Source organism: Terrapene carolina, unplaced genomic scaffold (assembly GCF_002925995.2).
Source record: "Terrapene carolina triunguis isolate 2854851 unplaced genomic scaffold, T_m_triunguis-2.0 Scaffold189, whole genome shotgun sequence".
NCBI lineage: Eukaryota > Metazoa > Chordata > Testudines > Emydidae > Terrapene > Terrapene triunguis.
In genome coordinates, this window is record NW_020664540.1 from 216,353 (window position 1) to 242,287 (window position 25,935).

General features: G+C 41.3%; 1 protein-coding gene across 1 annotated transcript in view; it reads left to right on the top strand.

Annotated features, from left to right (window-relative positions):
- TECPR2 (tectonin beta-propeller repeat containing 2) overlaps window positions 1-25,935 on the top strand; it is an 80,206-nt gene that overhangs the window by 10,210 nt on the left and 44,061 nt on the right. Inside the window, exons 5-13 of the mRNA XM_026654175.2 lie at window positions 2,188-2,345; window positions 6,402-6,714; window positions 8,499-8,631; window positions 15,084-15,392; window positions 16,254-17,251; window positions 19,227-19,410; window positions 21,229-21,402; window positions 23,494-23,674; window positions 25,208-25,349. Of these exons, the coding sequence (XP_026509960.1) occupies window positions 2,188-2,345; window positions 6,402-6,714; window positions 8,499-8,631; window positions 15,084-15,392; window positions 16,254-17,251; window positions 19,227-19,410; window positions 21,229-21,402; window positions 23,494-23,674; window positions 25,208-25,349 (2,592 nt within the window). The remainder of the gene's footprint in view (window positions 1-2,187; window positions 2,346-6,401; window positions 6,715-8,498; window positions 8,632-15,083; window positions 15,393-16,253; window positions 17,252-19,226; window positions 19,411-21,228; window positions 21,403-23,493; window positions 23,675-25,207; window positions 25,350-25,935) is intronic.

Genomic DNA, 25,935 nt, shown 5'->3' on the forward strand with positions numbered 1-25,935 from the left:
CTCTCACCCAGTCATGCCCACCAACTATCTGTCTGAAGTGGACTGGATGCAGCTTCCTTTAGAGTCCAACTGGTGCCCCTTTTTAATTCTCTGGTAAGGTTACTATTCAGCAATGCAAGGCACTTCCTTACCACAGTGATCCAGTGCTTCTCCAGAAGCACTTCATAGCTCAGTATCCCGTGGTGTACAATGAAGATGAAGCTGATGCCCACTGGGTGGCTTTGCAGAATACTACCACTGAATTTAATCTTCTTGAGGGACTGTATAAGTAATGTGTTACATAAGGTTTAGCTTGACCAATTACATTGAGGATAAAGGTATTAACTTGCATCTACTTAAGGGAGGAAATGCTCTCCCAATCTAACCTCAGTTCTTTCTACTCTGGACAGACACTAAAGGATTTAATGCCACTAATTGGATCAGGATCTCGTTCTCTTGTGAACTCCATCAGTTGGATGGAGGAACGTGGATAGGGGAATGTGTAGTGGAGTTCCCATTGAACTCAGACAAATGTGATAGCTATAATGCCAGTAGAAACTGAACTTCATAGTATGGAGTTATCTATACGTATAATTCACACAGACCAGTGGGATGTCAGAGTTTGAAATCCATTTGAATGAATTCAAGGGACAATTTTTGAAAGCGCTGAGTATTATTTAATCTGTTAGTACTAGGGCTGTCATGCAATTAAAAAAATTAATCGCAATTAATTGCGTGATTAAAAAGATAATGCTGCCTGCTTCTTGTTTACAATGTCACCTGAAAGTGAGAACAGGCATTCGCATGGCACTGTTGTAGCTGGCGTCGCAAGATATTTACATGCCAAATATGAATCTTTAGCATATGTCTCCATCTTCAATTACCATTCCAGAGGACATGCCTCCATGCTGATGATGGGTTTTGCTCGATAACAGTCCAAAGCAGTGCGGACCGACTCATGTTCATTTTCATTATCTGAGTCAGATGCCACCAGCAAAAGGTTGATTTTCTTTTTTGATGGTTCTGTAGTTTCCGCATCGGAGTGTTGCTCTTTTAAGACTTTAATTTTAATTTTATGGAGATATCCCATCTCCTAGAGCTGGAAGGGACCTTGAAAGGTCATCGAGTCCAGCCCCCTGCCTTCACTAGCAGGACCAAGTACTGATTTTGCCCCAGATCTCCCAGTGGCCCCCCTTTTGAAAGCATGCTCCACACCTCATCCCTCTCAGATTTTGGAAGGCACTTCAGATTCTTAAACCTTGGGTCGAATGTTGTAGCTATGTTTAGAAATCTCACATTGGTACCTTCTTTGTGTTTTGTCAAATCTGCAGTGAAAGTGTTCTTAAAATGAACAACATGTGCTGGGTCATCATCTGAGATTGCTATAACATGAAATATATGGCAGAATGCGGGTAAAACAGAGCAGGGGACATACAATTCTCCCCGAAGGAGTTCAGTCACAAATTTAATGCATTATTTTTTTTAATGAGCATCATCAGCATGGAAGCATGTCCTCTGGAATGGTGACCAAAGCATGAAGGGGCATATGAATGTTTAGCATAGCTGGCATTGCAAGGTATTTACATGCCAGATACAAAAGTGCCATGCAAATGCCTGTTCTCACTTTCTGGTGACATTGTAAATAAGATGAGGGCAGCATTATCTCCTGTAAATGTAAACAAACTTGTTTGTCTTAGTGATTGGGCTGAACAAGAAGTAGGACTTAGTGGACTTGTAGTCTCTGAAGTTTTACATTGGTGTTTTTTTTGGTGCAGTTATGTAACCAAAAAAAACCCCCTACATTTGTAAGTTGCACTTTCAGGACAAAGACTGCACTACAGTATTTGTATGAGGTGAATTGGAAAATACTATTTTTTTATCATTTTTTTACAGTGCAAATATTTGTAATAAAAATAATATACACTTTGATTTCAATTACAACACAGAATACAATTTATATGAAAACGTAGAAAAACATCCAAAATATTTAATAAATTTCAATTGGTATTCTATTTTTTAACAGTGCAATTAAAACTGATTAATCGTGATTGATTTTTTTTTGTTAATTGCGTGAGTTAGCTGCAATTAATCGACAGCCCTAGTTAGTACTTAAAGCAACCAGTACACTTTCTAATAAAAAAAAAAAAATTACTACCAGATATTTTAATTTGAAAAGGGCTTGACTTTTAATTTCATGTGTCTTTAAAGGGTATTTGCAACTCCAGTCTGGTATTGGAAGAGCCATCTTCAGTTGTACAATTGGATTATAGCCAGAAAGTGCTGCTGGTCTCTACTTTACAGAGAACACTACTTTTTTACACAGAAGAAAAATCTGTCAAGCAAGTTGGAACACAGCCCAGAAAAAAGTAACTCTCAAATCTTAATGCAGGCACATCTGTTAATTCTAGCTTTTCAGAATAGACTGTAGAGACCCAGTGATCTGAGCAGTGAAATAATACAGCATCATTTTCTGCTCAAACTTATTAGCCACAGCAGCCACTTATATTAATATCCTACCCTTAAGAGTTTTAACTATCTTTATTCCTTCAATTATTATTTGTCAATGAAATTACTCTGCCTTGTTGAAAAATATGACTGTGACTGTGTAACCCTCTGGCAACCCTACTGTGCATAGATGTTTCTTTCCATTTAACTATAAAGTTTAACTTTCTTCCCACCAACTTGGGAGCTGCTGTGGCTTGATACAAACATAGCAGTCACCAAAGAGGGTTCAATTTTGTGGGTGAGCTTTTAGAATTCCTATGTAACATGAAAGTGATAGGATAGTCTCAGGCCTTTCTGCTATGATTGACTCTTTAATAGTGAAAGGATACAGCAAATATTTAAAAAGGTGTCTTAAATTGAAAGTACTTTCTTAGTTTTTATATTAAAAAAAAAAAAAATCCTGTAACATGGTTTTCTGGCATGTCCTGTTGCTTAATCTTGGATATGGAAGGAAAAACTGAAATATGTTGTCAGTAATTGTATATGTTTACACAGCCTGAGGATATTTGAGTGTTGAAGGAATGTTTATAATATACAGGTGTTAGGAATATGCCCATGTGTGTATCCTGTGACTAACTCAGTCGTAGGGGCATCATTTTCATGACATTTTAATGTTCAGTTTTTGTCCTGGTAGTGTCCATCTCCTTTCAGGGACCCTCATTTTACAGATGGGTGAATTGAGGCATAGAGTGGGTAAGTGACATGCCCACAGTTATACAGGAAGTCCATGGGAGAGCAGGGAATTGAACCTGGGTCTCCCACATCCTACGCAACCACTGGGCTATAGTAACTCTAATACAGCTATTGTGACTGGATTATTTCTGTAAGTGAGGGGACTCTTCCAGAGGTTGTAATGCCATTGGCTTGTGGGGGATCAGAATACAAGACTTGAGTTCTGCCCACTGCTTGCAGAGGCTGAAAGTTACCCATCATCATTCCTTAGTGCAGGGGTCAGCAGTCTATGGCATGCATGCCAAAGGCGGCACGCAAGCTGATTTTCAGTGGCACTCTGCTGCCAGCCTGGGGTTCTGTCTGCCGGCCCCCTGCCAGCTGGGGTCCAGCCTGGGGCAGTGAGGGGTGCAGACAGGTGCAAGAGGGGGCACAGCTCGGCACACCCCCACCTTAAAAATTGTTCCAGCACCACTGGGATATTTTTAGGTCCCGATTTGCTGCTTATACCACGCCATGTTGAACAGCGCACTGCGTTTGACGTTGTGCGTGCTGTCTGTCGCGATTTTTTTTTTTTCTGCTGCGAGTTGAGGGGTACATTTGATAAAATGTCAGCTCCTAAGAAAGCAAAGTTAGATGTCCATTCATTTCAGCATTTTTGGACAGACACATTTGGATTTATTCAAAAGAAGGACTGTGCTGTTTGTGCTTTCTGTTGTGAAAGTGTTTGTCGCACATCAAGTGTTCAACGACATTTTGAAATGAAGCACAAGAAAACCTTTCTTGACGAAGCAGACGAGACTGAATCGATCAAAAAGGCAGAAGCAGTGTTTTTAAATGCTTAAGTGTAAGTAAAAATCAAGCTACAGTACAAGATTGCACAGTGCACTGCAAAAAACGGAAAGCCGTTTACAAATGGGGAATACATAAAAAGTTTTTCTCAGCAGTTCGGCGGTTTTGTTTAATGATTTGCCGAATAAAGATACGATTGTATCTAGAATAAAAGAACTGCCTGTCTCTGCCAGAACAGTTGAGAGACGCATAAGCGAAATGGCAGAAAACATTAACGAAAAGTAAACGACTGCATTAAAAGACACAGCAGTGTTTAGTGTTGCAGTTGATGAGAGCGTGGATATAAATGACGTTCCACGTTTGTCAGTTGTTGCAAGATACTGTGCTTCCGATGAAATCCAAGAGGAACTTTGTTGCCTAAAACCCCTGCCTGGCACAACAAAGGGGGAAGATATAGTGGAAAGTTTTGTAAACCATTTTGAAGAACAAGGAGTTGACATCAGAAAAATATTTTGTGTGACAACAGATGGTGCTCCTGCCATGGTCGGAAAACAGAAGGGATTTGTAAAGTTACTTGAAGATCAAATTGGCTGCCCAACAGTCAAATTTCACTGTATCATCCATCAAGAAAATCTGTTTGCTAAAATTTCTAATTCAGAGCTTAATAATGTGATGAATACAATGGTGCGAATTGTAAATTTCCTTGTTGCTCGATCTGCTTTGACTCAGACAGTTTCAAGCACTGCTAGGAGAGATGGACAATGCTTATAACGACATGCCACGACTTAGCCACCGAATGTTGCTGTGAAGTGGAAAGGTTTTGGTGCGCTTTGTAAACTGTTTTGATGCAATCAAGGCCTTTTTGTCAGAAAAAGCACAAAACTACCCCGAACTGGATAATGATAAATGGCTGTGTAAGCTCATGTTTCTAACTGACATCACCGCTCACCTAAATGAACTCAACCTCTGTCTCCAGGGTGCAGGGCAAACCATTCTGGATCTTTATGAAGCCTGGAAGGCATTTGTTGTAAAACTAGCAGGTTTTTCTCGGGATATTCGAACTTCGACTTTTCACTACTTCCAACACATAAAAGAGCTATCGACACATTGCACTGTCAGTGTCGATGAGATTGGAATGTACATGCAAGAACTGGAATCAGAATTTTCTGACAGATTTCAAGATTTCCAGCGATTTGGCCTAATGCTTTTTTTTCTAATTAAACCTGAAAAGTTCAACAAAAGCGACTTGTATTTGTCTGTATTTCAGTGGATGGGTGTTGAAGATTTAGAAATGCAGCTCATTCAGTTAAAAAGCTCAGAATTGTGGGCATCAAAGTTTTTTGGAGATCTGCGGAGTGCACTTGAAGCTACCGAGAGAGATCATGGGGCCTCTGTTTTGACCTGCTGGACGTCCCTGCCAGTGAAATTTTAACTGTTGGAAGAAAATTGCATTTGCAATGCTTTCAGCATTTGGATCCACATACCTGTGTGAACAGGTATTTTCACACATGAAATCTGTCCTCTGTCCCTGTCGGAGCTGGTTAACAACTGATCACTCAGAAGCCTGTGTGCAGCTTAAAGTATCAAAATACATGCCAGACATTGGAAAACTCAGCAAGGCAAAGCAAGGGCAAGGATCACACTAAACTGATAAGATCTGCATTTTAATTTAATTTTAAATGAAGCTTCTTAAACACTTTAAAAACCTTATTTACTTTGTTTGTCAGAGGGTGGAGATGGATGGCAGGAGAGAGATCACTTGATCATTACCTGTTAGGTTCACTCCCTCTGGGGCACCTGGCATTGGCCATTGTCGGCAGACAGGATACTGGGCTGGATGGACCTTTGGTCTAACCCTTTGTGGCAATTCTTATGTTCTTTACATACAACAATAGTTTAGTTATATAATATAGACTTAGAGAGAGGCCTAAAAACTTTAAAAAGTATTATTGGCACGCGAAATCTTAAATTAGGGTGAATAAATGAAGACATGGCACACCACTTCTGAAAGGTTGCCGACCCCTGCCCTAGTGATTCTAGAGTCAACTGAAGGTTCAGCATATCCTGGAGCAGTGTGCAGACTTTCCCTCTGGAGGAAGGGTCACTGCAATAAGGGATCACTTTTGTGGGAAAAGTTGAGGAAGGAGGGCATCATCATGATTGTGAGATGTTGGGAGGACACTCTTCTCTTTCTGTCTTCTCCAACCCACACTTTCCCTAGAGTTGAGAGAACAGTTCAGTGTTTTGAGGCTATATCCTTGATTAATGCATATTAACTCAAACTTGTGTGTTGCAGACTATGGATTTCCATAATACCTTGTTGATGGAAACAAGGGAAAATACTGTTTTGTTCAACTTGTGATTGTAAACTCTCTGACTAAATACCTTAGTTTCTTCTTTTTTCAGTTTTTTTAAATTGATTACAAGTTTCTTACAGATCTTTGTTTACATCTTAGCACTGGCAAATATGGAGCATGTTTTATACCTGGACTGTGTAAGCAAAGTGACCTGACACTATTTGCCTCAAGATCTGGGCTCCGCCTCTGGAAGTCTGATGTCCATGGAACTGTGCAGGCCACATTTATTTTAAAAGATGTATTTGCTGGAGGAATAAAGCCCTTTGAACTGTATCCTCGGCTGGAGTCATCTGACAAAGGAAATTACAGCTTCCCAGAGAAACACCTTGGGCTCATTTCTTGCCTTTCCCAGGAAGGATGGGTGTTGAGCTGGAACGAATATAGTATCTATTTATTTGACACTATGAACCAGGTAGGTTTATCTAGTGGATGCGTTTTTCGTTCCTTAACAGTTTGGCATCATATCAGTATTAACTCTTGTCTGTATCTGCATATTTGTCTGCATTTGTTATGTTGTGGTGACCTAAGAAAAGGTGTTAAACTTTTTTTAATAAAAGGTTTTAGAATTGATTACATTAATTTTGTCATAAAGATAAGATATCTAATATCTACAATAATTTATACTATCTAAGGTTTACAGTCTAAAGTACAGAAATTAATTGCCTAAAGTGAATTCCACACACCTAGGAAAACGTACGTATGTCTATAAAATTCTAGTTGTTCATGCTTTATATTTAAAGAAAAAAAGCTTAAGGGAGTTGTCAATGTATAATAATGTATTATCAAACTGTTTGTCCTCTCCCTTCCACTACCCTCATCACCCCTTTGCAAAACTTACCCCCCCCCCCCACACACACACAAGTATTGCACTTACATTCTATAAAGAAAAAAGAACGAGGACTACTTGTGGCACCTTAGAGACTAACAAATTTATTTGGTCATAAGCTTTCGTGGGCTAAAACCCACTTCATCAGATGCATGCAGTGGAAAATACAGTTGGAAGATCTATATACACTGGACCCTCACTAGAACACGGGATTTGGGATCCATGCGTGATACCGCGTTAACGCGGGGACTACGTTAAAATGAATTGCAATTAAAGTAATTAAATTTGGGATCCATGGCCGCGACTGTGTTACATGCGAATTCGCGCTATATAGACGCGCGTTCTGGCGAGGGTCCGGTGTGTGTGTGTGTATGTGTGTGTATATGTATATGTGTGTGTGTGTGTGTGTGTGTGTGTGTGTGTGTATATCTATCTATCTATATATATATATATATATATATATATATATATATATAAATAAATAAAAAAAATCTCTTCCTACTGTATTTGATGAAGTGGGTTTTAGCCCACGAAAGCTTATGCCCAGATAAATTTGTTAGTCTCTAAGGTGCCACAAGTACTCCTCGTTCTTTTTGCTGATACAGACTAACATGGCTGCTACTCTGAATTCTATAAAGAGAAAGCTATAAGCAGTTTCTCCAATTTAAAAGGTATATATGAGAGAGAAGACACACCTTTAGTAGTGTCATTATTATTGGGTTATCCCTCTATTTTTGGTACAAATTATATTGGCGATTTGTGGTCAGAGCTCTTCTCCCTCCCCAAACCACTCTCATTGAAGTTCAGTGATTTGATTCAAATCTCTTGGACAGGAATTAACGAATGAGCGGATGGCTAGAGAGTCAAAATCCTCAGTAGCGTAAAATTATGATAATGTCTGGTAGTTGTATGCATCATTTGCATTTTTTTAAATATTCCTTGTGTTTGGGGTCTCCAGACATCTCAGTATGAATTCTACTTTGCTGATGCTCAGCACTATTGAAAATCAAGCCACTTATTTAGGTGCTTAAATATGGACATAGAAGCCTGTCTTTAATCACCTATTTTTGAAAATATTGAAGGCAGCACAGAAATGAGGGTGGCAATCCCATGACCCCCCCCCCCACAACAGGTTTGTGACCACCCCCTCCCATCCCCTTTTGGGTCGGAACCCCCCCGGTTACAACACTGTGAAATTTCAGATTTAAACTGCTGAAAACGTGAAATTTACCAATTTTCAAATCCTATGGCTATGAAATTAACCATAATGGACCGTGAATTTGGTAGGGCCCTAAGTATGAGTAGTCATTTTTTAATTAATGCTCTTTACATGTATGTGGTTTTGTTTTTGTGTTTTGTTTTTTTAACAGGCTATAATAGGTGGCTTGGAAGGATCTGGTGATATTGTGTCTGTGTCGTGTACCAACAATGAGATTTTTCTCTTAAAGGGAGATAGAGACATAATAAGAATTTCAAGTAGACCTGAAGGACTTGTATCAATAGGTTTGTATAGATTTGTCAACTTTAATTTGTACCTTTTTAAAGAAAGTGGTGCATGGAAAGTGTTCTTGTATGGTTCCTTTAAAGAAACTTCCTCTAGCAACTTCTGTAGAATTGTCTCCCTGTTTCTTAAGATTACAAAAGGCCTAGATTCTCAACTGAGCCAAGTGTCTGCTCTTTGTAGCTGGAAAAGGTAACCGTTAGAGAAAAGGTTATAGCTCTCTGCTTCTGAGGGTGGTTCTGCATTGGCCATGACTTGGGAACTGCTCTAACCTACTCCACCTGGCAGCAGTCCCCAAGAAACGACACACGAGGTTGTGATTGCTGGAGTGCAGCACACTCTAGATGTGCATTATCCCTTCCCTTGGTAATGCTTCATTGACAGTCTTTTCTAATTTCTTCTTGTTGTTGTGTTGGATAATGAGTTTTATACTCTTAAAAGTGGCCATAAGTATAGGAAGGGATCATAAGCACTGGATGAAATTGTGTCAAACAAAGGTCTTGCAGAGTTGAAATGAACTTGTTCATCTTACTGGTGCTCTTTCTGTAGTGGAAAAAGGCAGTATGAAAAATCATGGATAAAAATAAAACAGAAGGAAATATGCACTTGAACAATTTTAAAATATCAAATGCATCCACAGACGGAAACAAAGATTCAGATATGCTCTCATGCAGTGCAGATATCACTTTAGCATGAGAAATAGACATCTCTCAGGCATTACTTGTCGTTCTAGCATTTGGGCTGCTTAATGCCATTTGTGTGTGGTTTTTAATCTTTGCTCCAGTACTAACAAAATACTACTAAATAAGCTATACAACAGTCTCTACAAATTCTAGAGACTTATTCTCTCTCATTTATCTTAATGCATAGATGTGCAAGAATAGCTTTGTTATTTAAGCAGCACTTCACCCACAGGCCTCTTGTGATTTTTTTTTTTTTTTTTTAAAGTGTTCTGGATACAATAGTAATGTAAAAAAACCAATCATGACAATTAAATTCTTAAAATGCTCTTGAATGCAAGACTAGAGATCCAGACAAATATGCAACCTCTAATTCTGTGTGCTATTGGAAAGAAGTCCTCTTGGAACATGTTTTCTTTGATTTTTGACTGCAATGGTTTAACTGGGGAATTAAATTTAGGGGCGTGATTTTGCAAGATGCTAAACGCCTCAATGGAGACAATGGGAGTTGAGGGTGTAGAAGTCTCTCTCAGAACTGCACACAGTTGGGCCCTGAAACCTAAAGGACTGTCTCTTTCAATATACAGGCATAACTCTGGCTAACATTAATGGAAGCTTTGTGCAGACACTGGAGCATGAATTGAGCTATTGCTAAAATAACGTTGTTTCAATATAGATGAGTTACATAAGATTACTGCACAGTATTGATGTGAAATGTTGTTGGTTTAGACAGCATACCTTGTGGGAATTAAAACCTTACTTTTCTTAGGACGCTCTCCAAGAGGTGTACTTCTAATTATTTAACAACTAAGGGTATGTCTACACTACGAGAGTATTTCGATTTTACTTAAATCGAATATGTGGAATCGATATTACAAAGTCAAACGTGTGTATCCACACTAAGGACAGTAATTCGACTTTGTGAGTCCACACTAACGGGGCAAGCGTTGACATTGGAAGCGGTGCACTGTGGGCAGCTATCCCACAGTTCCCTCAGTCCCTGCTGCCCATTGGAATTCTGGGTCGAGCCCCCAATGCCTGCTGGGGAAAAAAATGTGTTGAGGGTGGTTTTGGGTAACTGTCGTCATCCAACCGTCACTCCCGCCCTCCCTCCCTGAAAGCGCCGGCGGGCAATCAGTTCGCGTACTCTTCTGGTGAGTGACAGCGCGGACGCCACAGCACTGCGAGCATGGAGCCCGCTGCGACCATCGCTGCAGTTATGGCCGTTGTCAACACCTCGCACCTTATCGTCCACCTTTTCCAGAGGCAGATGCTGAGAAATCGGGCGAGGCTACGGCATTGCGGTGAGGACATGAAGTCTGAGAGTGGCACAGACCTCTCACAAAGCACGGGACCCCGCGCCGTGAACATCATGGTGGCAATGGGTCATGTTGATGCTGTGGAACAGCAATTCTGGGCCCGGGAAACAAGCACGGACTGGTGGGACCGTATAGTGCTGCAGGTCTGGGATGAATCCCAGTGGCTGCGAAACTTTCGGATGCGGAAGGGAACTTTCCTGGAACTTTGTGAGCTGCTGTCCCCTGCCCTGAAGCACAAGGACACCCGGATGCGAGCAGCCCTGACTGTCCAGAAGCGAGTGGCCATAGCCTTCTGGAAGCTTGCAACGCCAGACAGCTACCGGTCAGTCGCGAACCACTTTTGCGTGGGCAAATCTGCCGTGGGGGTTGCTGTGATGCAAGTAGCCAACGCAATCGTTGAGCTACTGCTCTCAAAGGTAGTGACCCTTGGAAACGTGCAGGTCATCATAGATGGCTTCGCCGCGATGGGATTCCCAAACTGCGGTGGGGCTATAGATGGAACTCACATCCCTATCCTGGGACCGGACCACCAGGCCAGCCAGTACATTAACTGAAAGGGCTACTTTTCAATGGTGCTGCAAGCACTGGTGGACCATAGGGGACGTTTTACAAACATCGTCGGATGGACGGGCAAGGTTCATGACGCTCGTGTTTTCAGGAACTCTGGTCTGTTTAGACGGCTGCAGGAAGGTATTTACTTCCCGGACCACAAAATAACTGTTGGGGATGTGGAGATGCCTGTAGTGATTTTCAGGGACCCAGCCTACCCGCTAATGCCCTGGCTCATGAAGCCCTATACAGGCGCCTTGGACACTGAAAAAGAACTCAACTACCGTCTGAGCAAGTGCAGAATGGTGGTGGAGTGTGCTTTTGGACGTCTCAAGGGGAGATGGAGAAGCTTACTGACTCGCTGTGATCTCAGCGAAACCAATATCCCCATTGTTATTGCAGCTTGCTGTGTGCTCCACAATCTGTGTGAGAGCAAGGGGGAGACCTTTATGGCGGGGTGGGAGGTTGAGGCAAATAGCCTGGCTGCTGATTACGCCCAGCCAGACAGCCGTGCGATTAGAAGAGCCCAGCGGGACGCGCTGTGCATCCGGGAGGCTTTGAAAGCTAGGTTCCTCAGTGAGCAGGGTAACCTGTGACTATTAAGTTTGTTTAAAGAGAAGCTGAACCTGCCCCCGTTTCTTTACCCGGTTAATGTTGACTATCCTCTCCAGCTACATACCCCGTTCCCCCCGTTCCCCCCCTTCCAACACACGTTTAAAAATAAAATAAATGGAACTTTGTTAATGAACCCCGTTTTCTTTATTACGGGTTTCGCGGTAAAGTGTTGAAACTGGGACGCAGACTGTGGTGGGGAGCGGGCGTAGTGATGGAAAGAACGCTTCTAAACTCGAGGAATGACAGGCTCCTGCTCCTAGAGCGGTCCGCAGTGGTGGACTGGTTGTTTAAACGGAGCCTGCCACCCCTCCTTTTCGGGACTCTGTGGGGGGGGGGGCTATGTGACTTTGTGGCGGGGGAGGACGGTTACAGATCCCCTGCTGCATGGCTCTGTGATCCAGGATAAGGACCGCTGCATAAGATCTCTAACCGCCCTCCCCCGCCACAAAGTCACATAGTCCCCCCCCCTCCCCCCGCAGAACATGAAAACCACCTCCCAGACTGACCAGGGTGCCTAGTGACTGCAATGTGTGTGTGACCTGCTGCTGAACCTGCCCCCGTGTCTGTACCCTGGTAAAGGTGACTGTCCTCTCCAATTACCAACCCCCTTCCACCCTTCAAACACACTCTCCTCTAAAAGAACATGATGGAAACAGTAATTAACAGAAACGTATTTTTTATTAGCAACTACACAGTTAGGGGATGACACTGGGATGGGGGCTTGGGTGAGGCGGGAAGGAAAGGACTTATCAAATTTTTGGGAATTAGAGCCTTCTGGTACTTGAGCAGTCTGCAGGGGTGGAGTGACAGTTTTCACGGCCCCTGGTTCCCCTCCTTCTTGGGACTTTGGGTGAGGGTGGTATGGGACTTTGTGGCGGGGGAGGGCGGTTAGAGAGAGACTGCAGCGGGACTCTGTCCTCCTGCCTCCGGTCCTGCAGAACATCCACAAGGCGCCGGAGCGTGTCCGTTTGCTCCCTCATTAGTCCAAGCAGCATTTGAGTCGCCTGCTGGTCTTCCTGCCTCCACCTCTCCTCCCGTTCAATGTGTGATCGATGGTATTGCGACATGTTCTCCCTCCACTGGGTCTGCTGGGCCGCCTCGGCTCGGGAGCAGCCCATAAGTTCTGAGAACATGTCGTCCCGTGTCCTTTTCTTTCTCCACCTAATCTGCGCCACCCTCTGGGAGGAGGATGCCAGGGTAGGTCGGGAGACAGTCGCAGCTGTGGGATGGGAAAAAGGGAGTGAATTCCTCAAAAAGATAATTTTTTGTGAACAATGAACATAGTCTTTCTCTGTGAACAAGACCATGCACAGCACCTATCACATGCGCACTCAGGACAAGGTTGAATTTTCGGCCTTCACATTCAGTGCCTGGGGTCTTGCAGTGGAGATCAGACAAGCGGGGCAGGACAGCGGAATTCGGGTAGCAGGCTGACATGGTAAGCCGTAGACTTTTGGCTGCTTAAAACTTAAATTATAGCAGAGCCCTCCTTTCACGTTCAAAGCAATGCTCCTAGCATTGGCCAGTTCCTGCTGCCGGCAATCCGGCAAGCATGAACTCTGCCCCTGTCCCACCTCCTCACGGCTGTCCCTGGGAAAGATCCCTGTATGCTGCCCCTCTCCCGCCTCCACTGCGTGGCTGTAAACCGCCGGTTACAGTTCTGTAAAGGAACAGGCAAGCAGTCCCAATAGTAACATTCCCCTAATTCTAAGCAGGTCACCATGAGCGACATCACTCTGCTGAGGATTTCTGAGACAGAGAAAGAACGCATGCTGCGTGAAAGCCAGCAAAAACCAGGGCCGTATGCCGCCATGCTCTGCAAGGCAATGATCCCAGAGTACTTGATGATAGCCTGGCGCAGAAAAGTTTCCTACCACGGAGGACACAATAAGGCCGCTCTCCCCAGGAACCTCATGCAAAGGCTTTCCAATTACCTCCAGGAGAGCTTCGTGGAGATGTCCCATGAGGATTTCAGCTCTATCCCCGGACATATAGACCTTATTTTCCAGTAGCTGCACTGGCAAGGACTAAAAAGTAGAGCGCCTAGGGCAAACTAATCATGAAAAATCCATTGTTAATATTCCTGTTCTGTTCAAAATAAATGTTTACATGTTTAAAACACTTACCGACTGATCCTTCCCCTGATTCAGGGTCCGGATTAACGCCTGGGGACGGTTGGTAGGGGATCTCTGTGAGGGTGATGAAGAGATCCTGGCTGTCGGGGAAATCAGCGTTGTAAGCGCTGTCGACTGCCTCGTCCTCCTCATCTCCTTCCTCATCTTCCCGTCCGCTAACATCTCCGAGGAACCAGCCGTTGACAATATCCCATCCTCAGAGTCCACGGTTAGTGGTGGGGTAGTGATGGCGGCCGCACCTAGAATGGAATGCAGTGCCTCGTAGAAACGGCATGTCTGGGGCTGGGATCCTGAACGTCCGTTTGCCTCTTTGGTCTTCTGGTACCCTTGTCTCAGCTCCTTGATTTTCACACGGCACTGCGTTGCATCCCGGCTGTATCCTCTCTCTGTCATGGCTTTTGAGATCTTCTCGTAGATCTTTGCATTCCGTCTCTTCGATCGCAGCTCCGAAAGCACGGACTCATTGCCCCACACAGCGATCAGATCCAAGACTTCCCAATCAGTCCATGCTGGGGCCCTCTTTCTATTCTGAGATTGCATGGTCACCTCTGCTGGAGAGCTCTGCATCGTTGCCAGTGCTGATGAGCTCACCACGATGTCCAAAATGAGATTCAAACTGCCCAGACAGGAAAAGGAATTCAAATTTTCCCGGGGCTTTTCCTGTGTGGCTGGTCAGAGCATCCGAACTCGGACTGCTGTCCAGAGCGTCAGAGTGGTGCACTGTGGGATAGCTCCCGGAGCTATTAGCGTCGATTTCCATCCACACCTACCCTAATTTGACATGGCCATGTCAAATTTAGCGCTACTCCCCTCGTTGGGGAGGAGTACAGAAATCGAATTTAAGAGACCTCTATGTCGAACTAAATAGCTTCGTTGTGTGGACGGATGCAGGGTTAATTCGATTTAACGCTGCTAAATTTGACATAACCTCCTAGTGTAGACCAGGCCTTAGTGTGTGTTGTTCTTTTTGTTTTGTCAGTTTCAGATGCAAATTCAAAATTGCTGAGTCCGTTACCAGATTTGAGTCCCAAATTGCAGAGCCCACTATCTGTGGTTGTATCTGTATTGCCTGGCCCTTCAGTGGAAACACACCAAAAAATAAAAATGGTTCCTTCCCCCAGAATTATTGGTGATAAAAATGACTCTTATTCTTTAGTGAAAGATGATCGGGAAACAACACTGGTATCGGAGAAAAGTCTTGATAGAGTGTGGGACTTAAGCAGTGAAACAAGAAAAAGAGGCTGTTCGGTAGCTAGTGAATCAAGAAGCAGGAGCAGTTCAGTAAATTCTGTGGACAGTGGCTCTAGTCTCCTGACAAGTGGAGACCAACCATTGTCTGAAGTGCATAGAGAGAGTCGACCTTCTTCACAACGGTTCAGCATAATCAGCTGTGAAGACTTTGACCAGGAACTCATTGTAAATCCCATCAAAGTAAAAAAGGAGAAGAAGAAAAAGAAGAGACAAGGTAAAAAAAACAAAACACATTCTCTAACTCTGCCACTTCTTAGAATTATTGTCACCTTTGTATCTGTTTCACTAAAAACATAAGTTTTTGTTTGGTTTTAAAGACAAGTCTTACATTTATGATGACATGTCTTTCAGTAATCATTACTTGTCACCTAACAGTAATTGATCTGTAGTCTTGCCCTTTCACTTGAGGATGAAAGCCCATTAAGAAAGTAATAAACTTGTATCTTTACAGGAGGGTGTCATTTTTCTCTCTGCAGACCTACTTACTCTTTATTATTTCTATTCTGATTTTAAGTTTGTTTTGACATTTATTTGTAACATTATGCAAAGCAGAAAAAAAGTGAGTATAAAAAAGGATTAATGCTAATAACTTCACTTTTGTTTTATTGTTTAATCTCTTTGTTACACTTAGAATATAAAAACAGTCAAATATTTTTACTATTCGCACCCATAAGCAACACTTCCTTGCCAGGTAAAAAGCATTTCTTTATGTACCATGGATTAGATTATATTGTCAGTTCTTATTCCTAGTAATAAACTGGTATTACAATTTTGAATTCTTGCCTATTAAGATTACATTGACCATTCTAATAAAACCTTAATCAAGCTGTTTATATGTGAGTACAATACTCCTTCATTCTCACTGTGTCAGTTTGTGCCACCCAATGGAGAAGTGATATAATTCTTAGTGTGTCAAAATTTGGACTAACTCCAGCTTCTAAAAATACAAATTTCCTGTTTGCTCATTAACAGTAGAAATATTTGCTTTCTTTTATTTTAATTGAACTTGGATAAGTTTTATTAATAAGAATATTTATCTTTTTTTTTTTTTTTTTTTTTTTTTCTCTGAGATCAGAAAATGTGACCAGGAAAAACCACAGTTCTCTGGAAGGTACACCAAATTATGAGCGTCAGTTTTCTGGTGATAGTGTACGTTCTCTAAATGCAGATTCATTGTCCATGACTTCTAGCCTAATGAGCTATAGTATAGATCACTTGAGCACAGGTTCTCCAGATCAGGAAAGTGAGTTCGGTGTGGAGTCACATGCTGTCTTGCAGGAGGATAATGGCTCGGAATCATTCAGTGTGCTTCAGTCTCCATGCATTAGTACTGCAACAGATTCGGAAGAAAATGGAGGTACAATTGAATTACTAAAACTTCCTAACAGGGACAGTGGAATGAATACACCAGCTGTTACACCTACTCTGATCTCCAACCCTCTCTTAATCCTCACTGAAGACGTAGGGGGTAGCGATGAAACAGAATGTAATCCAAGCCTGCTTTCTGAAAATACTGAATGCCATTCTAAATTGTTACCCCTAGAGGAACAACAGAATTTTCCTGTGCTATGTAAAGTAGATGAAACTTTAGCAAGAATAAGTCTGAAGGATACTGAAAATGCTTTTGAAGAAACTAAGATCACAGACAAAGTGTCTTTAGGTTTTAATACCACATGTAATGCTGAAAAATCACTGGCACAGGAAAGAAGTGATGAAGCTCACAGGGGAGAGCAGCAGCCACATTGTTTAATAAATACTGCCTCAGAAAACCCTACAGATCCCCAGCCTGACTTCTCTAGGGAAGATGTGTGTTCACAAGAGACTGCGGTTTCTGGATGGGACTTGGAGGATGCAATCAAAGCTAAGTGTAGTGCTGCTGCTGCTGAATGGGTAACCAACACACACGATACCAGGACTGAGAAATCTGCATCCAGTGATGAAGAGGATATTTATGGGCATGGACTACCATATTCATCTTCAGAGACTAGTGTGACAGAAATTGGGGGAAGTTTTACTTCCCAGGATATGACCAGAACAAGCCTAGATGAAATAATGCTCTTAAAATCAGATCAGGTATGTGCTGCATTTATAGTTTAAAATAGTTAAGATGCCAGTATTCTAGAAGAAGCAATCACAAACATTCTTCTTTAGTTATTTATGGAAGTGTTTTCTTCTCATTGATCCAGCAAGTAAAATTCAAATGGGGAAACTAAGCATATCCAATACACAATGCAAATTATTATTGCAGACTTCAAAACAGTATACAGAGGGCTATGTTTTCAGTGTGCTGAAGGAGGAATGCCTGTTAACACCTGTTCAAAAGGAGTTGTTTGTCCTAAGTCAGTGAAAAGGCTGTTGTGAACCCACCAAAAAGCAGTACAATACCAAAAAGTGCTCTAAGGTAGCACAATCATTTGAGTTTCTCAGGGCCCAATCCTGCAAGATGTTGGATACTTTCATCTCTCATTGATTTCAGTGGGAATGGAAGATGCTGAGCATCTCACAGGTTTGGGGTCTTAATGCATTTCTATTTAATCTTTGCCTATTTAAATCGTAAGTTGACATGGCAGGGACAAGTGTCTCTTTTTTTCATGTTTTGTACAGCAGTGAGCACATTGATGCTGAAAGAGACATTGTCAGTTACAACTTACGACTGGGTTTTCATATTATTTAAAATATTGAGTTTTTTTCCTTCCTCTGTTTTTTCTCTCTCCTTCACTGTTGCTGTGTGGAAGAAAGCCACAGAAATAGCAAATTTAACTAATGGACTGTACAGTGGAAAGAGTGAAACTTACTACAAAGGCCTTGATCCTGAACCGCTGGTGATGGGAGTTTTAACACTGACTTTATTTGTAGCAGGGTCAGGCTCAAAGTGCTATTAAATACACAATGTAAGCAAACTGAAAAAAATTATAAGTCTTGTCTCCTTCAGCTACAGTAACCTTTTGGTGTAACTTGTATCAACAACAGGTAAAATACTTTGACTTGATGTCCCAAATAACATGCTGCAAACTAAATAAAAATGTAGCTGTGTTCATTTCCCTTAAGTGATATACTCTATAAATAGTGGAAGAAGGCTGTGAATTTCAGAATCTGGAGGGGAAAACCTCATCTTCTGCAATGTTTTGAAATGCACCTCAGCATTTTAGTTAATGTACAGGCTATGGAGCTAGTTATTCTACAGGACTCTAGCTTGGTAATATAGGCTGTAAAATCCATAATATTCCATTAACAAGCCTTGAGTTTTATTTATTTATTGATTTATTTTTTGTATAGCAGAGGGACCCAAAGGTGTCAGAGCAGGCAGTTTATCCTCTCTCCTCACTCACAAGCGTGTATTCCAAAAGGGCCCTTTTCCCTTGTGTTAAATGATCATTAAAACATTAGTGAGGATTGGAAAGCTTTTGCATATTCCATTTTGGTGTTGCTGTTTACATAAGTAATTTATTTGCTTCTTTCAATTAACAGGGTAATATTGATGGATTTTTGGACTGCCCTGGGGAGGAGGAGGATAGTGTGGGGTTTTGTTTTATTTATTTTTTTGGTGAGACTCGCAATCCCAGCTGTCATGAGTTCAGGGCCGGCTCCAGGCTTTTTTTCTTTTTTTGGCGCTTTGCCGCTTCGGCCGCCCCGCAGGTTTTCTTCTTTTTGGTTCGTTGCTTTGGCCGCCCTGAGGGGGCGGCGGTGTGGAGGAGGGGAGCGGGCTGCACGCTCCGTCTGCCCCAGCCGGTGCCAGGTCTGCAGCAAGCCTGGCAGGACAGCCCGCGTCCTTCCCTGCCCGCTGACCGGCCGCCCCGCAGGGTTTGTGTTTGGCCCTGGATGAGTTATTCCTAAATACAGGTGGCAACATGTAGCAGTATGTACTCAATCACCTGGCTGGTGATAGGATTGTTTTATCAAAGGCATTTATTCTTTTGATGTAATTTTAATGTTTACATTCTGATTCTTAAAAAATGCTTCTGCTGTTTTATGTATGTATGCTGTATGTATGACTGTTTTCTTGTATATTTGAAGATACCTGACATTGTTCTGACTCTCCAGTTTTTAGTTTGCAGAAAGCTGGATGGGATATTCTGGCCCTGGCTATGGGATACTCAGCCTGGTTGTATCAGAAAAGTATATTTGGTGCCTGGACTACAAAGGTAGTCTCTACTGTAGTGCTTTACCTAGTGCAGGTCTGCGGTGGCAAAAGTTTGAAGATGCTGTCCAGCAGGTGGCAGTCTCGCCTTCAGGTTGGTTAAACTGCGTTTCACTTTTTGTTAACCTTTAAAATTAAAATGTATAAATTCGTGCAAATTAAACTCTTTTTAATATAACTGTATAACTACATGTGGCGTGTATTCCCCTCATCCCAGTACTTTGTGTATCAGTGTCTATAGTAGTCAGTGAGGATTGCTTTGCTGTCTGTAATCTGACTTGTTTTACAAAACACACCTGGACCGAGTTCCCTAATTCACTTGCACCAACTGTCTTTTAAAAGTTGTGAAAAGGCTATCTTGGCTCATGTGACTGCATTCCTGGAATATTAAAGTACTGTTTTCTAGCATAAATGGCTGTTCTCAAAATAGCAGAATATGAATTTGTTTGTTGAGCAGTTTTAAATATACCGCTGATGCATTATTGAATCTTTTTATTTTAGATTCTCATTTTATAGTTAAATTGTGAAATAAGAGGTTATTTTCTGAACAAAACATCATGTTTTATTTGAAAAATACCTACTCCTAAATAAGACTTTCTAATTAAAATGTAGCTTTGATATAAAAGTGAACTTACCACCACCCCTTCTCCACCCTCCATTCCCAGCACACACATTGTTATATTTTGACTGACTTTTTAAAAATTTATTTTTGGTGGCCTGGGAATGAAAGTTGGGAAGGGTGGGAGGGAACAGGTTTTGGATGTGGACTTGTACCCTGTTCACCTTTTCAGATTGCTCCAGTGCTGGTATGATTGTAAGCAGGTTTCTCAACCATTTTCTCATTCTAGTCTCCTCCCATAGCATGATTTCTTTTTCCATCTCTTGCCACTTAAAGCAGCTGATAACCTTACTGTCCTGTCTAAAGGATAGGAAGAGGTACTTCTTCAGTTTCTTGTTAAATTGTCACATTTGGTCAGGGACTGCTATCATATCCCCATCAGGGTTCATTTATAAGAGTATGTAAACAGACCAAAGAGGAGAAAACAGAATCAAATAATGCAATTCTGGGTATTGTACTTTCCTGTTCTGTGTAAAGGCTATTAATGTATCAGTATGCTGCACTGATTGCCATTTGAACTCAGAAGCATGACATGTTTAGATTTTGAATTCCATTACACTGCTCTGTTACCTTTTCATGATAGGACTGTTTACAAAGCAAAATTTGGGCCAGATTTTGAAAACTAGCTCCTGAAATTGCATCTGTAAATTCTGTCTGCTTGTACTACTGACCTCTGCTCTTTGGAATGTCACACCTGTTCAAGTATTTGACTGTCACTCACCAGTGGCTGACCTACAGAGATTATAAACTTTAACTTTACTACTGCTAATGAGCTAATAGAGAATATAAATGTTACAGAAATTTGCCTTGTGCTGCATATATGAATTTTTTTTTTTTAACCTGACAACTGTGATTAGCCACGGGATTAGTGTGTCTCTGTCTGTGTCTGTAGAAGTAGCAGGTATGTTTCAGAAGTTAGCATTGGGGCCATCTGTAAATTTGGCCTTAAGTATTTGTTTCATTTGGCACGGGATATTGTGTGTTTGATATTTTGAAAATAACCATGACTAGAGAGTGAATGAGTTAAAAACATTTTTCAGTAAGATTTAGTCTGTGGCAATATATATGGTTCAGCAACTCTCTGTAAAGCTGGTAACTGTTGTCTCCCTTTAAAACATTTTACAAATGTAACGTTATGTAAGATTAATAAAGATTTGCTAAATTTTGCATTTTTCTGTTAACTTGGCTGGCATTTATCTTTTCTGTTAATCATTTTGTTGTGTGTACAGTAGACCAGCTGTCTCTAAAGTTACAATCAATATTTGGTATCACCCACCATTCATTTTTATACAGGGGCTCTTCTCTGGAAGATTGAACAGAAAACTAACAAAGCATTTGCCTGTGGAAAAGTAACCATAAAAGGAAAGCGCCACTGGTATGAGGCTTTACCTCAGACAGTATTTGTAGCTTTAAGTGATGACACTGCCTGGATTATCAGAACTAATGGAGATCTGTATCTGCAAACAGGTATTTAAATTGTTGTCTTACAGTTTTTGTAAATGAGAATCAGAAGTGCGTAAATCTGTGAAATCATCATGATTTAATTTAAACCATGATCCGAATCCAGAATGAAACGGTTACGTATTCATGGCAGAGAAATCCTTTATCTTGGGAATCAATTATGAGATGTTATAATACAAGCCAAGGAAAGATTGTTTGTATTACCATAGCAACTAGCCCAAATCGTGGGCCAGCACCCCATTGTGCTAGATGCTGTACAAATACAGAACAAAAAAACCAGTCCCTGCCCTCAGTATCTTATAGAGGGGGCGTTTTGCAATAGGGAGGCGACTAAGAGCTCTGTTTTAGCCATGTTGAGCTTGAGCTGATGGCTAGAAATCCACAGGAGAGGTCAGAAAGAGGCCTGTATTTTCATTTGTACATAAGGAGACAGGCTTGGAATAGAGAGGTGGTGGCTGAATTTGTATTTACACATGAGATTACAACTCCTCTCTGCATAGACGGGGGGAGAAGAGGGAGAGCAAGGACAGAGTCCTGTGGAACAATCACAAAGTTGGAGGGGGGATGAGGAGGGCCCTTGAAAGGACACTCTGAAGAAGTTATTCAAGAGTTAGGAGGGGAACCAGAAGAGGGCAGAGTCATGGAAGCCTGGGGTGGGGGTTGGGATGGGGGTGGAACGACAAGATTTCCAAATGGCTATCGCAATTCTGCCTTGCACTTAAAATGGGTCATATTCTGTTCAATTTTCTCATGTATATCTAATATGTATGTGTAATAAAAAATTAAATATATATACCTTCTTTGTAATTGCTCTACTTGAGGAAACTTAAATATCCAGCATATTTTCAAGAATATCCTCCTTTTAAATTAAATTGTTAATGGGGTTGACTAGTTAGCAAAATCAAGCAACTTGCCCAGGACCATGCACTACTATTCAGCAGTGATAGTGATGGTAGCGAATGAGTTTGGTTCCATACATTGAGAGCTATGTGGAGTTTTTTAATCCGTATTTTCCTCTCTTGCTGGACGGTGGTTTAACAGCTTGCGTTCTACCATTTGTGGATTTCATAGATAGACTTAGATGCCAAAGTAAATCCTCCAGTGTGTGTCTCTTTTAACACAAGGCAACCAGGAAGAAAGACAGTAATGGTAGGGTGAGAACAATCCCTTCAGTACCTCCAGCATCCCATCTAACAGTTGCACCAGGAACTTGTGCCCCCAAGTTAGAAGCTGACTACTATAACTTCCTTTTTGGTATCCCCTAGACTGATGATAGTCAATCAGCTACCTCTTGCTTCAGAAGCATGAGAACTTGAGAAAAAGCTAATTCTCTCTTGAGCTTTTCCCTCACAGACATGAAAATCCAATTTGTATATAGTTCTGGACAGGAATATATGCAATTTAGAAGAATGGATGTGTCTAAATGTGTACAATAATTGTCTAACATCTTTTGATATTACAAGAGCTTTCACCTGTTGAATCATTCCAAGTCATTTCTAGTCTGTTTATTGATTAACATCTTATAAATGGAGATTCCTGATACTGCTACTTGGAGGAGGGAAGGAGAGGAAATTGCAGAATGAGAATGGTGGGCTCTCCACGAAGTTACTAAACTGAAAATGTTTGAGTTAAATATTCTAGCTTGATGTACAATGTTTTGTTTGTTAAAGTATAAACTGAACATTTCTACACTAAGGGCTGGTCCACACTAACCCCCCAGTTCGAACTAAGATACGCAACTTCAGCTACGTGAATAACATAGCTGAAGTCGAAGTATCTTAGTTCAAACTACAAAGTACTTACTGCGGGTCCACACGCGGCAGGCAGGCTCCCCCGTCGACTCCGCATACTCCTCTCGCAGAGCAGGAGTACCGGTGTCGACGGCGAGCACTTCCGGGATCGATTGCTTACCGCCGAACCCGGAGGTAAGTATAGACGTACCCTAAATGTTAAGTCTATGGAGATTACAGTAAAGTGAATATACAAGAAAATGTTAACATGCTCATCGAATTTTTCCCTTTGTGCTCTAACTTACCTGATTTGACAACACCACTTAATTACAGCAGCCACGCCTTCTTTTCTTTGTTTTGTTTCCAGGCCTGAGTGTGGATCGTCCATGTGCCAGAGCAGTAAAGGTTGATTGTATGTATCCGCTATCTCAAGTTACATCCAGAAACAATGTAGTGTGGGCACTGACTGAGCAGCGGGTGCTTCTCTATCGAGAGGGAGTAAGCAGCTTCTGTCCTGAAGGAGAACAATGGAAGTGTGATATTATCAGGTAATTGGGCAGTGTTTAATCAGAATGACAGAAAAGGTTGCTTTCATTCATGGGTATTTCATCTTACGGTAATTGAACCACTCACCTCTTGCTTATAAAGCGTTTTGCATCCAAATTGTAATCCTCAGGTTACCTTATCAGTGCATCTTGTTACGTCACACTTTAATCAGTCAGTGGGCAAAAAAGGACAGTACTTGGAAGACATTTATTGGTGGTGAATGGGGAATGTTTAACAGAAGCGTGTATGGGAGGGAAAACAGTGGAAGAATCCTTGAAATGTGAATTAATGAAATAGGCCTTTTTTACACTGTTTAGTTCTTTCATTTGTGCTATAATGGTGCTCCCATTATTTAAATTGGATCTCCAAATATTTAATAGTTTATTTTTCAAGAATACATGTATATGTTTACAGTTGACTTTGTCAGTCAGTCACTTACAAGACTAGAAGTTGCACTGGATATCTCACCCCCAAATTCACCTCAGATACAATTGGGTAGTATATTTTACTTCTGTAGCTAGTTTCACCAGAATTCCTGCTTTTTAGCTTATCAGCAACAGACCAGTTTGTTCTGCCTTCCTGATCCAGAGAGTAGTTACATCCTATATTATCTTGTAAAATGTATGGAAATGTGTCCATTCTTGCATAAATCAATGCCATCTCTTTCCCAATAGGTAATTACTTTAACATTAGCCTTTAACCTGACCCTTGTATTTGATTTTTATTTATTTTTTTGAAAGATTAGAGGGGGGGGGGGACTAATGTTCAAATCTACAACTTGAATCCAATTATTACATCGAAGAAAGTTGAATCTCTTCTATGTAAATACACAAGACTGACTTATAAACCAGGTATCCTGCATGTTCTCAGACTTGACTTTTAGGACTGTTCAAATCAATGCAAATTGAGATTTCTGAACTATTCTGGAAGGCATGTTGGAAGTGACTATCAGAATAGGATTGCCAACTTAACTTTTTTGATTTTAAAAATACTGTTTATAGTGATCAGTTTTCTTTGGGCTTAGACGTGTGATTGTTTCATACAGGAAGCTTTTGTAATCAGGATCAGCTTCTGTCCTTATTGTATAGTCATAACCAGTTCAAGATTATGCTGTCTGTGCTCTTAATGTTCTAGTCACAATGGAGAGAAACAAAATCAAAACAAAACAAAAAAAGCTTGTGACATTACATTTTAAAGTTTTTGCAGAAAATCGATAGCTACCATTTTTATCATTTATGTATGGTTATGTGCTGAAGAATTCAACACTGGTCCATTATGATATTTGTAGTCTTGATATTCACATAAAACAACTCCAGGAGGCTTATTCTTGCTTTTAGAATTCTACTCATGGGAAGATATCTAATAAAATTTAAGTTACTGGATAAATATGGAGATGTCCAAAGATTTGTTTTATTTTACATGTTGGTAGTACCATATGAAGAACTTCTTTTCCACTCTAGTTTCTTATTTATTTTGAAGGTTTTAAGGAAGATTTTAATGTGTTATGTATTTTAAAACGTCTTTTGCATTTGCAGTGAAATGCAAGCTTTGGAACCAGTGTGCATAACGCTTGGAGACCAACAGACGTTATGGGCTTTGGACATACATGGAAATCTATGGTTCAGAACTGGTGTAGTTTCAAAGAAACCGCAAGGGGATGATGACCATTGGTGGCAAGTATGTACTCCTTATTCAGCTTTCAGTAAAGTCCATCATTCCATCGTTGTGATGTTTTCTTGCAGGGATCCCAACCTAAAAATATCAAGAAATAATTGCTCGGAGGCTTACAAGCATTTATTAATACACCTGTAATGGAACGACCAGACTCTGGTGGCTGAGGCCCATTTTTAAATCTGTTCCCTGAAAGGAGTTAAACATTGCAATATCAGCCAGAGGAAAAATAAAACAGTGACAGGACAGTTTCCTTTAGCCCAATTTAAAAAAAAAATGCAGGGAGGCTGCTTTTCACCTAATCCAACTAGTTCCAAAGCACACAGGACTGCTTCCTTCAGCCACAGAGTCTGTAAGGGGAAAATGATGACAAAAACAATTCTTACTGGGCTTATTCTCAGGAATCCGTATAGAATCCCTGATCATGTTGTTCACATCCTTACTTATGTTTTGGGGTCTTTGTTCCCCCCGATCATCTCTGGAGGAGGCGGATTGTCCACTCCTCCGCCTGTCTTTCCTGAGTGGTTTAGTCAAAAATATCTTCCTGTGTGTGTGTGTGTGTGTGTGTGTGTGTGTGTGTGTGTGTGTGTGT